This window comes from Felis catus, chromosome B2 (genome assembly GCF_018350175.1).
Source record: "Felis catus isolate Fca126 chromosome B2, F.catus_Fca126_mat1.0, whole genome shotgun sequence".
In the NCBI taxonomy this organism is placed as follows: domain Eukaryota; kingdom Metazoa; phylum Chordata; class Mammalia; order Carnivora; family Felidae; genus Felis; species Felis catus.
Window position 1 is genome coordinate 49,515,635 of NC_058372.1, and position 14,366 is coordinate 49,530,000.

At 40.8% G+C, this 14,366-nt stretch overlaps 1 protein-coding gene across 9 annotated transcripts in view; it reads right to left on the reverse strand.

Annotated features, from left to right (window-relative positions):
- PKHD1 (PKHD1 ciliary IPT domain containing fibrocystin/polyductin) overlaps positions 1-14,366 on the reverse strand; it is a 489,098-nt gene that overhangs the window by 374,764 nt on the left and 99,968 nt on the right. For all 9 annotated transcript variants that reach the window (XM_011282361.4, XM_045057643.1, XM_045057638.1 and 6 more), the window contains one exon: positions 13,390-13,540. In XM_011282361.4, the coding sequence (XP_011280663.2) occupies positions 13,390-13,540 (151 nt within the window). The remainder of the gene's footprint in view (positions 1-13,389; positions 13,541-14,366) is intronic.

A 14,366-nucleotide genomic window follows, 5' to 3' on the forward strand; every position in this document is an offset into this window, starting at 1 on the left:
TTCCTATGAGCGATTTATTTCTTCAGTAAATGGCTTCTTCTACACAATTCCTTCCTTCCTCCTTTAGAAAGGACACATTGCCCTCATTTTAGTAAAGCCAAGGTGATCTCTTGGTGTCTATTTTATGGAAAAGCTGCCCTCATCCACGTATTCTTCCCTTGACTTGCATTTATGATGTTTCCATAGAGAAGGACAGCCAGAGAGATAAGTTGAAGCATTGTTGGGGTCAGATACACCTTCATCAATACCCAGGCAGTAACCTACCATCAACAAACATTAGCCAACAACAAAGAGCCACAAGAGGTCCTGCCTGACTATCCGACCAGTGGCCAAAGCAATCCATGAAGACAGCTGGACAATAACTAAATGAACTATCAAAAGGAATATGGCATATGTGCCCTCCATTGATCTGCCCAATGACATTAGTTCAATCACCTCAAAGCTGAAATGAAGCAGTAAGAAAAGAAGCAGAATGTCTGAAATTATGCAGGAAAGTCTATGCCTGAGACTACCATTTCATAGACTCAAAAACAAGTTAACATCATCCACCCATACGAGTGACAGTGCCATAAGGAGAATCTCCACTTCTGGGCAGCAGTTTTTATTAAAAAGCAGTTCAGCACTCTCTTAACTCTTTTAACTTTTTTAATGTTTATTTTTGAGAGAGAGACAGAACACAAGCGGAGGAGAGGCAGAGAGAGGGAGACACAGAATCCGAAGCAGGCTCCAGGCTCTAAGCTGTCAGCACAGAGCCCAATTCAGGGCCTGAACTCACAGACCACCAGATCATGACCTGAGCCGAAGTTGGATGCTTAACTAAGACACCCAGGTGTGCCTTTAAAAAAATTTTTAATTTTTTTTAAAGTACTCTCTTATTTCTATCCAACACCCCTGCTTCTATTCTCCTGTTCCCTTTCTCTCCACCTCTAAAGCAACCCCCTGAGAGACAAGAGTTCTTTCTTTCTGAGCTGGATGTTCAGTTGATGCAGTCAGTTTCCATAATGCTTTCAATGCTTGAACAACCACATTCTCTTTCATCCAAAATGAGATGTCCTTCCCATTCACTTTTACCCAAATTTCTTCACCCTCATGACTCCAGCTGCTGCTACAGCTAGGTAGTCAAGGCCCTCCACCCTCCTCTCATATAGACATGCATTTCAGGGGCAGTACCATGGTTCTTCGAAGAAAGAGCAGAACTCAGTCATGGCACTATCATCAAGGACCTTGTAGAAGAAGATGAATGACTGAGCAAACAAGATTTCAAAGAGGACATCACTGAGTAGAAAGCCCCAGTTTTCCAAATTAACTGAACTGCCTGTTGTATTTCTTTTTTTAAATACGGAATTTATTGTCAAATTAGCTAACAAACAGTGTATACAGTGTGCTCTTGGTTTTGAGGGTAGATTCCCATGTTTCATTGCTTACATACAGCACCCAGCACTCCTCCCAACAAGTGCCCTCTTCAATGCCCATCACCCATTTCCCCCCTCCGCCAACCCCCATCAACCAGACTGGGATCATTATTTGCCATTTCAAATAATCATCAAATACTATATTAGACTCAAAACTGAGAACATTTCAGTTTTTAGCACAATTAAAAATGTTTAACATGCCTAGTAAGAAACCACATATCCAAACACTTAGGAAACTCCTATTGTTGCTTCCACCAACACAGACAGCACATCATTCCTACTACCACACCACACCACACCGCACCACACCACACCCACAAATCTAATCTACATCTAATTTCTGACATCTAGTCAGCTACTATCTGAGACACTTCACGCCTGGGCAGCTACTCATTGTTAGGTAGCCTCTTAATTCTTCATCAGGCTTCAGGAAGATGTGATTCACCATAATGTCTCCAGAAAATGAACTAATAAACCCCTGAAAAAGCAAGCTTTTCTCTCAGATGAAGAATTAAATATACTGATAAAGTAACTTATTCATATATCACAATTTTCACATTCTGTGGCTTAGGGTTTCCATATAATCCACCCACGTCACAGATGGGGAAACTGAGACAGGAGAGTGGAAAACAAGTTGTTCAAGGTCACCAACGAGTCAGCAAATAGACTAACTTGAGCATCTCTGGTTCTTCACTCATCAAGCCTCAATGCCCTGTAGAATCCAAAGAACTCTATTATAGGGCCAGCCTACCACCCAAAGCAATTTCTTAGCACCTACGCTTATCTGCAAGCTAGCTAAAGTCTCATATTTGGAAAGTCTCAGAAAAAATATAATCATTACATTCCCAGGATCAGACCCAAAATGAGCCCATGTGTTTTTGCATGACATTAGGTTCCCTGAGAAAATTCCACACAGTATTTATTTAGACCAGAACGGTTTCCATTTACGAAGCTGTACTTTAGAAGGAAATAATCATGTCATGTCCCAGTGGGACTGCCCTCTGCCTGTCATTAATAGAGCCATTTTCACAGAGCTAATAAAACTCACTGTTTTCCAATGAGAACAGAAACTATTATTTTAAGATAAAAGTTAAGAACAAATTTACCTGAGATGATTCAAACTCCTGTGTAGTAATACAATAATTACTTAGTGATATTATAATACCTAAGCATGATAAGGACCTTTTTTTTTTGGCCACAATGTGATAGAGTCTTTGAAACCATAGCCTCATTTGCTATTAAAATACCTTGGTGAAAAAGGAACAACAGGCAATGTCATGAACTCATTTAATATAAAGAGTCCTTGAGAAACAGAGAGGCACAATTAATTTGTTTGGATGAATTTAAGCCTGCATTCAGGCCTGAATTCTATCTTTTTAAAGAAAGAACAAGAGAGAGAAGCCTTCAAAGTCTTGGGCTCAATGAAGTGGCAAGGTCTCTTTTCCATAGCATGTTCTGGTTAGGACAATACCACAATAAACAATGCCACAAATTGTGACACCTTAACTGTTCATAATGGTTTGCAGAACACTCACACACTACCTTTCTTAATTGTATAGTCCCACTCTGTATTCAACCAGAGGTAGTAATATCCAGCATATTATGACAGTTTCCTATGAATGAGACATTGTGCTAACTGCTCCACATGTATGAAATAGAAATTCACAGACAAGAAATTTTGCCCCATGTTCTATACTAAGTAGAAGGATTAGTGTTAGGGTTTTTATTCAGAGCTCAAGCTCATAACTACTATGGCATAATGCATCTTGAACTTAGTTTCCTCCTGCTACCACCCCTTATAAGGATTGTCTTCCTCCCTCCAAAACCTGGAAGTCAGAGAGTACTAACCCTAACCACTGCAAAGGTTAAGTGACTTGCCACTCTCTCAAAATCTGATAGGACATTGCCATAACTACAAGCCAGGCCCCAGGAGTCCTGTTCAACCATTTATCCCATTTGTCTCTGCTATCTGCCTAATCATCCTAAGGAAGTAAAGTCCCTTTCAGATGTGAAACCATCTGCCTCCCAATTCACCCTGTCCTCACAGTATGTAACTGGTATACATTAGGGGCCTCATTTCACAGAGAAACTACAAGTGGTTCCATAAGTTTTCTCCAAGTCAGGGAGGAATGGTTGTATTCTTACATCTTAGGTCTCTGGCCTAACAACCAGCTCAACCCTGCTTTCAACAGCACCTACCTCCACAGGCACACAAGCTCCATGATACACACTGAATAAAATGTCGTTTGAAAGGAAAGGAGAAGAATAGGAAGAGGAGAAGGAAGGGAGGGGAGGGGAATGAGAGGATAGGAGGCAGAGGAGGGAAAGGGGGGGAATACTAAGAGAAGAAAGGAAAGAATAAGGAAGGAAAACAAAAGAGACAACAAAAAACAAAAGTGAAAAAGCGTTTTTGTATTTCAGTAATAGGAAAAAAAAATCAACGAGGGAATGGAAGGTCACTTCAAATTAGCCTCTATCTAGCTACACATACTTTTAAAATGTACAATTTGTCACATCACTGTATTACACCAATTTTATAGGTGAGTCCCCTTCAACAAAAGTAAACATTAAATTAAGCAGTAGTAAGTAGTAAGCAGTAGTAAGCTTACTAGTAATCCAGTACAGGTATATACTTTTATCCACCCATCCATCAAAGAGGAATCCAATATAGATCCCACTCTCAGAGAATTTAGCGTCTAGTTGGGAGAGAGGAGATTTTAATAATTATAAATATTTTTAATAATTTTAAAAGATAAATTCCTTAAGACAAGTATGATACACTACTATGAGATTTCCCAAAAGGAAAATCCTTCAATTTGTATTAAGGAAAATACAATCCTCCTGAAGGAAGTGTGCACTGAAGAGCCCAAGTAAAATTTAAAAACAGAAATCCCTAAAGATGGTGGTAATTTGACCATTTGACATCAGGGTTGTCTGAGAGCTATTTTGTGGTCACTAGATAAATAGATGTGGCGAGAACCCTGTGGAGTCTTTGCCTTGTCGACTCAAATAACACACTTGAAGACCACAGCTTTAATCTAAGCACCTTTAACTGAGAAACCAACCATCCCTATCACTAGTGATGTTAAGGATGGGCATGAGGAAGGTACTACTCAGCCATGATACTCATTTGCATCCTTCTTTTCTCTTCCTGCTTGTGATCTATACCAGATGCCTTCATTTCCTTGCCACTCCTCAACCCTACCAAATCTGGTTTTTCTCCCCACCAATACCATCCTACAGCCTTAAATGTTACTAAGGATCTCCTCATCATGATATTTTTGACATATCTCATCACACCTTCCTTCAATCCCTCCCCTCTCCTGTCTTTCATGATGCTGCTGCAAGAGCTTTCAAACATACATTTAGCAACAGAACCCTTCTTTCAATTGAGATCTTAAAGCTCCAATTGATTACCATAGCTTTAAAGTAACACTTGAAATGAAGCAGTGTAAGTACTCAAAATTTGTTCTTTTTCAAGGTAGTTTTGGCTATTCATTGTGTTTCCATAGTATTTTCGAATCTGCCTGGAAATTTCTACAAAAAAAAAAAAAGGAACCTATTGGGATGTTTTGTTGGAATTGCATTGACTCTAAATGTTATTTAGAACATACAACTGAACTGGAAGAACTAACATCTTAACATTACTGATAATTCCAATAATGGATCTCTTAAGGTTTCCTCTAGTTTAGATTCATTAATCTTAGATTTGTGGGTTTGTAATTTTCATCAAACTTGAAAAATTTTTGCCATTATTGTATTAAATATTTTTTCTTTCTTTTTTAATATAATTTGTTGTCAAATTAGCTAACATACAGCATATACGGTGTGCTCTTGGCTTCAGGTGTAGATTCCTGTGATTCATCACTTACAGAAAACATCCAGTGCACATCCCAACAAGTGCCCTCCTCAATGCGCATCACTCATTTTACCCACCGCCCCACCCCGTTCTACCCTCAGTTTGTTCCCTGTATGCAAAAGTCTCTTGTGGTTTGCAGGCCTGTTTGTAACTATAAAAAATATTTTTTCTTTTTTTTTTAAATGTGTATTTATCTTTTTGAAAGAGAGGGAGAGAATGTGAGGAGAGGGGCAGAGAGAGAGAGAGAGAGAGAGAGAGAGAGAGAGAGAGAGAGAGAGAGAGAATGAGAGAAAGGGAGAGGGTCCCAAGCAGTCTCCATTGCTGTCAGCGCAGAGCCCAATTCGGGGTTTGATCTCAAGAATTGTGAGATCATGACCGTTCTGAACCGAAATCAAGAGTCAGAAGCTTAACCGACTGAGCCACCCAGGTGCCCCTCATTGAACATTTTTCTGTCCCTCCTACCTCTACCTCCTTTTCCATACCAGCTCCCTACATAAGTGCCCTGAACTGTGATACCTGATTGCTTCTTCCAATGAGATTGCTTCTCTCTGCTTGGGTTCTATTTCCCAGTGCTGTGTTTGGAACTGTACTCCCAGACAGAAAGCCACTCTTCATGTGCCCCAGCCCCTTCTCTCAAGAACCACAACCTTGTGCTATTATCCAATGTCCGAAATTTATTCTGACAGGTTTTGTAGTTGGTTGTGGCAGGAGGGTAAGTCTAAAACTCATTAATCTCTCGTGGCTAAACCCAGAAGCCTTTCCATTCACATTCAAGAGCAATGCACTAAAAATCTAAGAGGATGATCTAAGTTGAACTTCATGAGGCTTTCAAATATAAAAATCTGTGGGTCTTTACTCTGGCTGAATCTCTCCAAAGAAGGATCTTCGACTCCTTTCTAGAAGGAGGAGAATTTGGGTTGCCAGAATTCCAAGCTGGGCAGAAGAAAGAATTTAATGGGATCAGGGGAAGTTGACCTCTCTCTAAAGAAAGAAGACTTTCCATTCATCTGCCAGATTTCAGTACCATCCACCAACCTCATCTCCTTACTTTTGCTATCAAGCACCTAATTAATATCTCACTAATTCAATCTGTGTACAAATTATGCCTCTGTCTCCTAGTGGGAGGGGTAGGAATAGATATCTGGTTGGGTTGGCAAGCAGCAGTATTCTGGGGATCTTGCCCTTCTTTATAGGGTATTTCAAATCCACACACACACTTAATTTTTAGCATCCTGCTTCAGACCTCTTTCCTGGTACTTACATTTCTGTAAACCTAAAGCTTGTTCAGGGTTCTTTGGGGCAAATTGTCTTGCCTTTTATAGAAATTTCCCTTTGCAGGAACTTAAATCTTATGTGCCTTTCATCTTCATATAATGTTTGTGTTTGTGTTACAAATACCTCATTTTGTCAAAGAAGAGATTTATGCCTCTGTTTCTTGTTCTCCTTTTAATATACCTAACTTGAAACAGGTTCCTGACTCTGCATGGTTAAGAATCTATTCTTATCTATAGTAAGTTTCACAGCCACATTTTCAACACTTTTTATTGTCGGGGGTTTTTTTTGTTTTTTCAGGGGTTTTTTTTGGCTGTTTTGGGGGATATTGGTTCATTGCTGTTTCTTGTATCCCATATCATCTCCATGCCTGGATTAATTTTACAATTTGCCAGAGTATATCATTTTTAAGAGAGTACACAAGGGTGATAAACTTTCTGAACTTTGTATAGTGTGCATGTCTTTATTTTGTTCTTACACCAAATAGTATTTGACTGCATATAGGATTCTAGGTTTAACATCATTTTGCAGATAACTTGAACAGCATTGTTTTCAGACTTCTTTTTTCACTGATATGGCAGATCAGATGTTCAGAGAAACCTCTTCCAGTTAGCACAACTGAAATTGCTGGGTGAAACATCTGGATCAGTCAAGTGAATGTAAAGGAATCCCTTTGAGGCAGAAATGGGGAGAATGTTATGTTCCTGCCCCTCCCTCCTTCCCTGGAGTTTCAAAGTTGCCATGGGTTTGACTGAGTTTAACAAGGGTCCTAACATCCATAGTAGACAAAATCCAAACAAACAATTCCTCTCTGTTTTATGGGCTGCACTTAAGACTTCACCCTGAGAGCCACAAATCCAACCACTTCATGTACAAAAGGAAAGAGAGAGGGAGGGAGGGGGTAGCAGGGAGGGAGTGATGATGTAGAGGGAGGGAAGAGAAGGAAAAGATTGGGAGAGGGAGACAGGGAGGGATGGAGAAGGAGGATAGGAGGGAGAGAGAAAAATTGTCAACCCAGCAATTCCCACAATCAATCCCTCTGTTAATTACCCCGACTCAGTATCTGCCCTGTCCCAGCTTGGAATTTCTCCCAGAGTTCCATAGAAAAGTATAGCTTAGGGGCACCTGGGTGGCTCAGTAGGTTGAGCGTCCAACTTCAGCTCAGGTCATGATCTCACAGTCTGTGAGTTCGAGCCCCGCATCAGGCTCTGTGCTGATGGCTCAGAGCCTGGAGCCTGCTTCCGATTCTGTGTCTCCCTCTCTCTCTGCCCCTTCCCTGCTCATGCTCTGTCTCTGTCTGTCTCAAAAATAAATAAAAACATTAAAAAATTAAAAAATATATTTAAAAAAAAGAAAAGTATAGCTTATATTCTATCAGTTCTCTCTAAACTTGCTTGCTTTGTGTTTGTTCTACTGTGGTTTCTCTACCCATTCAACCCAATCCACTATTTGTCCTTCAGAAATCCTTCAAAACTGCTGGTTGTCTTAGAGCACCTTATAGTGTTTTCCAGCATTCTTTGAATTCTTTGCTCTAATAGATTTTCTTTTTTCAGTGTTTCACAGTAATACATAGTAGGCATAATTAATGCCTTGTAAAGAAAAGAAAAACATACCTGAGCTGAAATGAAAAGAAGACCATGATGTATTCATTCATTTGTAAATCCATTCATCCATTCCATAATTTTTAATGAGATCTGCCACGTACTGGCCTAGTTCAAAGCATTTGGAAACAGCAGTGGCAAAACCAAGTTCTATTCAAAGGAGCTTATATCCTAGAGTGCCATTAGATTTTTTTATTATTATTATTACAGGTTATGAGGAGCCTGGGTGGCTCAGTCAGTTAAGGGTCCAACTCTTGATTCTGGCTCAGATCACAATCTCACATTTCGTGAGTTACACCAGGCTCTGTGCCGACAGCTTACTTGAGACTCTTCCTCTCTCTCTGCCCCTCCCCTGCTCATACTGTCTTTCTCAAAAATAAATAGTAAAAACTTTTTAAAAATACAAGTTGAAGAACAAGATAAATAACACAATAGCATTTTTGTGTGGAAATGGGTGTGGGTACACCTGTGTGTGGGTGTGTCTGTTTCCTTTCAGATAAGAATCTTCAGGGGACAGGATTAGAGAAGCAATATGTGATTTGGCTTGTTTTAACTACCCTTGTTTGCATTTCTATACTGTTAGTACAATTGATTCAGTCTCTGTTCTAGGTACTTGGGATATACGAGTGAACAAGGCAGGTCAACATTTCTGCCTTCTGGAAGATCATATTCTAGCAAGTCAGACACTAAACAATAAACATAATAAATTAGTAACTGATGTAGCATATTGGCAGGTGATAAGGACTATGGGAAAATAGAACAGATTAAGTGAAATTGCAAGTATGATATATGGATTGAGCAGCAGTGGGGCGCAGTTTTAAATAGGGTGGTAAAGGTAGACCTTGATGAGGAAGCAACATTTCAGCTTTTACATTTACATTACATTTATAAAAGTAAAAGGTTATATCTCAAAAAGGAGGAGGAAGAGTATTCAAAGTAGAAGGAATAGTCAATGCAAAGGTTTCAGTGTGGAAGCAAGCCTGGTAGGTTCCAAGAACTGCAAGAAGCCAGTACTCCTTCCTTGGAAGGAAGTTCCAAGCCCAACTTCCAAGGGCTTGGAACAGAGAAGGTACATGTGACAGAAATGAGGGGTAAATATAGAGAGGAACTGGAGGAGGGGGTTGGTGCATAAAATGGCCCTTTAGGTCAATGTAAGAACTCAGCTATTAATTGCAAGAGAATTTGGGAGCCAATAGAAAGTTGGTGAGAAAAGTGAAATCATCTGACATATTTCGAAATGATCATGAGAGTCCCATTAAAAGAGCCTGAAGGGAGGCCAGGGTGGAAACAAGTGAACCAGTTGGGTGAGTCTTGTAATACTCAGTAAAGCATGGTAGTGATGACGATAGCTGACTTGGTACAAAGTAGTCAGATTAAAGGTACAATCAGCATAATTTCCTGATGGATCTGATGTAGAATTTGGAAGTCCAAAAATGTCTCCATGGCCTGAACAACTGAAAAGACACCAAATCAGTCCAGGACTATGGTGGGGAACAAGGAGTAGCACGGACAAGCAGGGACAATCAGGAGTTGAATTTAGAATCTGAGGGATTTGAGGTGCCACTTCCATATCCAGGGAAAGAGATCAGTAAGCCTTAAGGTTTAGGAATCTAAAGTTCAGGAGAGAGCTTTGGGATGGAGGGGAAGATTACAACTGGGGAGTCATGAGCATGGATGTATATATTATATATATTTCAAAAACTTGAAGAGATCGTTTTCAAGAGTCGGTATGCCATTTTCTTACCTACCACATTTCCTTTTCCATATCTTTGAACACTTTGACTAACCCAAGTTATCAAGTGCAGACTATCGTGTGTGTTCCTCCTCTCCATTCCCTCCACTACTTCCCTAGTTCGGTGCTCTGTCGCTCAGTTGAGATGCTCCTGCCTCCCATGGCTTGCCCAAGTTACCCCACGCACAACAAACAGATCACACTGTTTTGTGTGACTAAAGCACACCTGTGATCATGCAATAACTGCTCAAAGATAACCCGTCACCTAATGAATTCAATGGCCAAACACTTAGCCTGCCGTCCCAATCCCAGCCTACCATTCCAAACCTACAATTCACTAGTCCCCTTCACACACATCATGTTCTTTGCACTATCCCTATGGGTTCTTGCCTCAGTGACTTGTGCATCCTGGTTCCTCTACAGAAACACCTTTCCTTGGCAACCCTGAATGCCTAACCCGTGCCCATTCTTCAAGGCATGATACAAATGCCACCTGCTTCAGCAGACCTGGATGACTGCCCCATATGGAAATAATCTTTCCCACCTCTGATACCCCACTTAACAGTAGGGGAATAGCACAGCATGAGCAACATTTTCCTAAGAGCAGCAAACACACATAAACACAAGAGAGATTCTGAAAGTAAGATGGTCTGGGGACAAACAGATTTGGATAATACTCCACACAAAAGCTCTCTCTTAGAAATTCGCATTACGTGTTCACATGTGAACATTCTCAAAAGTCCTTTGGGGGAGAAAAAATACGTACCTTTCTTTAATCCAGCTGTCACAAATGCATTTGACCTTGGAACACTTGCATCACAAAATACTCATTAACATTTTATGAAAGATATGTTCCAAGGTTCTCACCTAGTACTTAGAGCTGGAGACCTGAATTCTAGTCCCAGTTAAGCACCTGTCAGCACTGGTTTTCCCCAGATTCAGGTCCAGATAAGGTAATTGTGTATGCCTACACAGGTAACAGGTCAACACCACACCTGAGAAGGGAAACCAGAAATCCCAACACCTATAGGGTAACCATACATACCAGGACTGGTATCTCCTAGACACTGGCACTAGCCTAGTAGATTTTCACACACAAGCCCAGCTGGTTCGTAAAGATTAAATGGTTTACATCCCTCATAATGATTTATGGCCATGTGGGCTATGATGCCAAATTACTAGGTGTGTGACCTTTGTCAGGCCACCTCTCTTTAAGGATCTGTTAGCTCATCTCTTGAATGAGGGGGCTTGTCTGGATGGTGCCAACATTCCATGCAACTGTGATTAATGGACACTATGTGTCCAGCTTTGAGCCTCACCTACTTCTTATATGGTCTCTCTTCCCTATTATCCCCTAAAGGGGTCTCTTTCCATGTTATTTTTTATTTCTTTCAGAGCATGGCAGAGAACCTTGAACATGGCTGGATCTCAATAAATACATGCTGCATACAAATTTAAAGAAGACTGAGGCATTTAGACCTCTGACAAAAATTCAAAATTACTCCTTGAGATGATGAAAAATTAAATGGAATCTAAGAAGCAAAATGATCTGGTCAAAGCAGCAAGCCCCATACAGAAATAATGGCAGATCATTTGCTAACACTACTACCAACAAACTAGCCCTGCCAGTATCAGCTAACACTGGACATTTGTCTGCTGTGAGGAGTGGTTACAGTGGCTCACATGTTAGGATATGAACCTCCAACCAATCTTATTAGGTGGGTACTATTATTATCCCCACTTTACAGATGAGAAAACTGAAGCACAGAGGGGTTAAGCAACTTGTCTGAAGTCCACCAGGTGGCAAGTGATATGTTCAAACCCCAACAGTCTGGCTCTAGAGCCCGCACTTAGGCACTGTGCAAACTGCCTCTCCCTCCCTTTCACTGGCATTCTTCACACGAGCATCCCAACAGCCCACATTAGTGCTCAGGCAGAAACCGGGGCTTGGGAAGGCTTCGAGGTTACTCAGTGTCCTATAGCTCTCGTTCCACAATACAACACTGATACACAATACAATCAGCAAAGTTACTGCCCTATGATAAACATTTGACCTATCGCTGACAGCCAACTGCCAAGAGAGGGGCACGGGGGGCACCTGAGTAGCTCAGTCAGTTAAGCGGCTGACTCTTAATTTCGGCTCAGGTAGTGATCTCACGGTTTGTGAGTTCGAGCCCTGCGTCAGGCTCTGAGCTGACGGCATGGAGCCTGTTTGGGATTCTCTCTCTCCCTCTCTCTGTCTGCCCCTTCCTGCCCCACTTGAGCACTCTCTCTCCAAACAAATAAATAAACTAAAAAATAATAATAATAAACAAAAACTATGCCTACAAACCCAGGAAGTATAGTTTGGGATTGGGAAGGTTTAACCGAAGCAGCATTCAGTAGACAATCTCATGTAGTGTGCAGCACATAATAGGCACTCCATTAATGCTTCTTCCAAATCAAAGAGACAAAAAGGAAATCAAAGAATTGCTTTCATAATGAAAACGGCACCTAAGGCAGTAGGTGCTCAATAAATATTATTTTTTAGGGGCGCCTGGGTGGCGCAGTCAGTTAAGCGTCCGACTTCAGCCAGGTCACGATCTCTCGGTCCGGGAGTTCGAGCCCCGCATCAGGCTCTGGGCTGATGGCTCAGAGCCTGGAGCCTGTTTCCGATTCTGTGTCTCCCTCTCTCTCTGCCCCTCCCCCGTTCAAGCTCTGTCTCTCTCTGTCCCAAAAATAAATAAACGTTGAAAAAAAATTAAAAATAAATAAATAAATAAATAAATAAATAAATAAATATTATTTTTTATCCATGCATCGTGAGAAGTCCAGAGAGTTGTAAAAGATGATCTGATATATTTCCAAAGAGCCCTCAGCCTCTGATTTCAATTCTCAAAAACTCCCTGAGGAGGCTATGGACACTCACTCTCAGTGGGGATTTTTAAGAACACATTCTTAGGGGAGCCACTTGGAGGGGTGGTTTAGATTATTTCCAAACAGATAAATTAAGGTAAAGAGGCTAGACCAAATGCCCCCACAGTGCTTCCCAGTTCTAATTTCCATGTAATCACCTCAGAAGCTGAAGCTTCCACTCTGATCTCCATGGAACAGATGAACCGGATGGACCAGCAGACATTGCCATCCCGCCAACTGAGGATGGCTGAGTGATTTGGAAACCTTCCAGAAGGGCCTGGTTAAATTGAGGGCCATTTATTTCATGAAGAAATAAACCACAGAGAGCCTCTTTCAAACATGCACGCAGAAAGCAGGACAAAATGCGGAGGAGATTATCTGTTCAGAATTTGCTTTAAAAGAGCCCAGGCAGCACTCATTTATTTTTGAGAAAATATATGATTAACCAGAGTTAACTACGAATTCAGATGTTGTGCATTAGACCAGCTTCTCAAAGTTTGAGAGCATTTAATATTACATATCGCTGCCATTTGGACTAAATTGTTTTTTTAATGTACACAATATTACAAATTTAATTTGAGCTGTTTGAATCAGTCTGTAAAAAAGATTTGATTATACCTGAGTGTTCTGGCCCCGGCTTTTCCGTATCTCAGTAATCTTGGCGGTAATTGGCTGATTAGGCGTCTCACACTCCATCTTTGCCTCAGTTTCCATGGTAATGTTACAGGAGCTATTATAGATGAGAACTTCATCTCTTTCCACTTTAGGGCTGAAACGAGAGGGGAGGTTAAATGGGGTGTCATCAATCTTAATGAAATGCAATTATTTTTACTCTTATTAATCATTGCAAGCCATTAGCTTGTGGCAACTACAGGCCACCATTTGTCAAATTTTGCAAATTTCCGTAATTTTGTTTCCATTCTTTTATTGTTTATTTGTTTTCCTTTTATCTGCACACCCTGCAATGAAAATGCACATGGTAAATATCTTTCACTGAGGCCTTTCTCTTTTCCGAATCTATGAGGAACATTAGCAAAAGCTTCTCCAAAACCCAACTTAACAAGCAATGTGCACACAATACTTCCAGTGCCAAAAATGGAAGCAAATGTTGGGCAGAGGTGTTTTTTTTTTCTTTTCCCCTTTCCTCTTTCTGTTCTTACTCACACTTAGTGTTGGGGGAGTGAATTGCCTGAATCCCCCCAGGGCAGATGGAGAAATTGGAAAACCCACACAACTGGCTAACTGGTCCCTAATTCCAACTGTGAAAAAATGAGCTCATTTAGGCTTTCAATTCCCTCTCCCCAGCTGATGGCAATGAGGCTCTGTTGCTAGCAGTGGAACATTAACTTAGTAAATTAATTAAACTTACTTAACAGCCCAGACTAAGGAGATTCGATATATGTGCCAGTTATACTACCAGCCACTCGCTTTAAAAGTCCTCTTGCTTTAAGGAGAGAAGCCAGACTGGATTTAAAATGAAAAACAGCAGTGTAGCATTGCAGAAAGTCTAAAAATATGCTGTGTAGCGGAGGTGAAAGCATGGTTATTGCAGGCTATTGTCCCCAACAGGTGTGACATTTACTCAACAATAATCC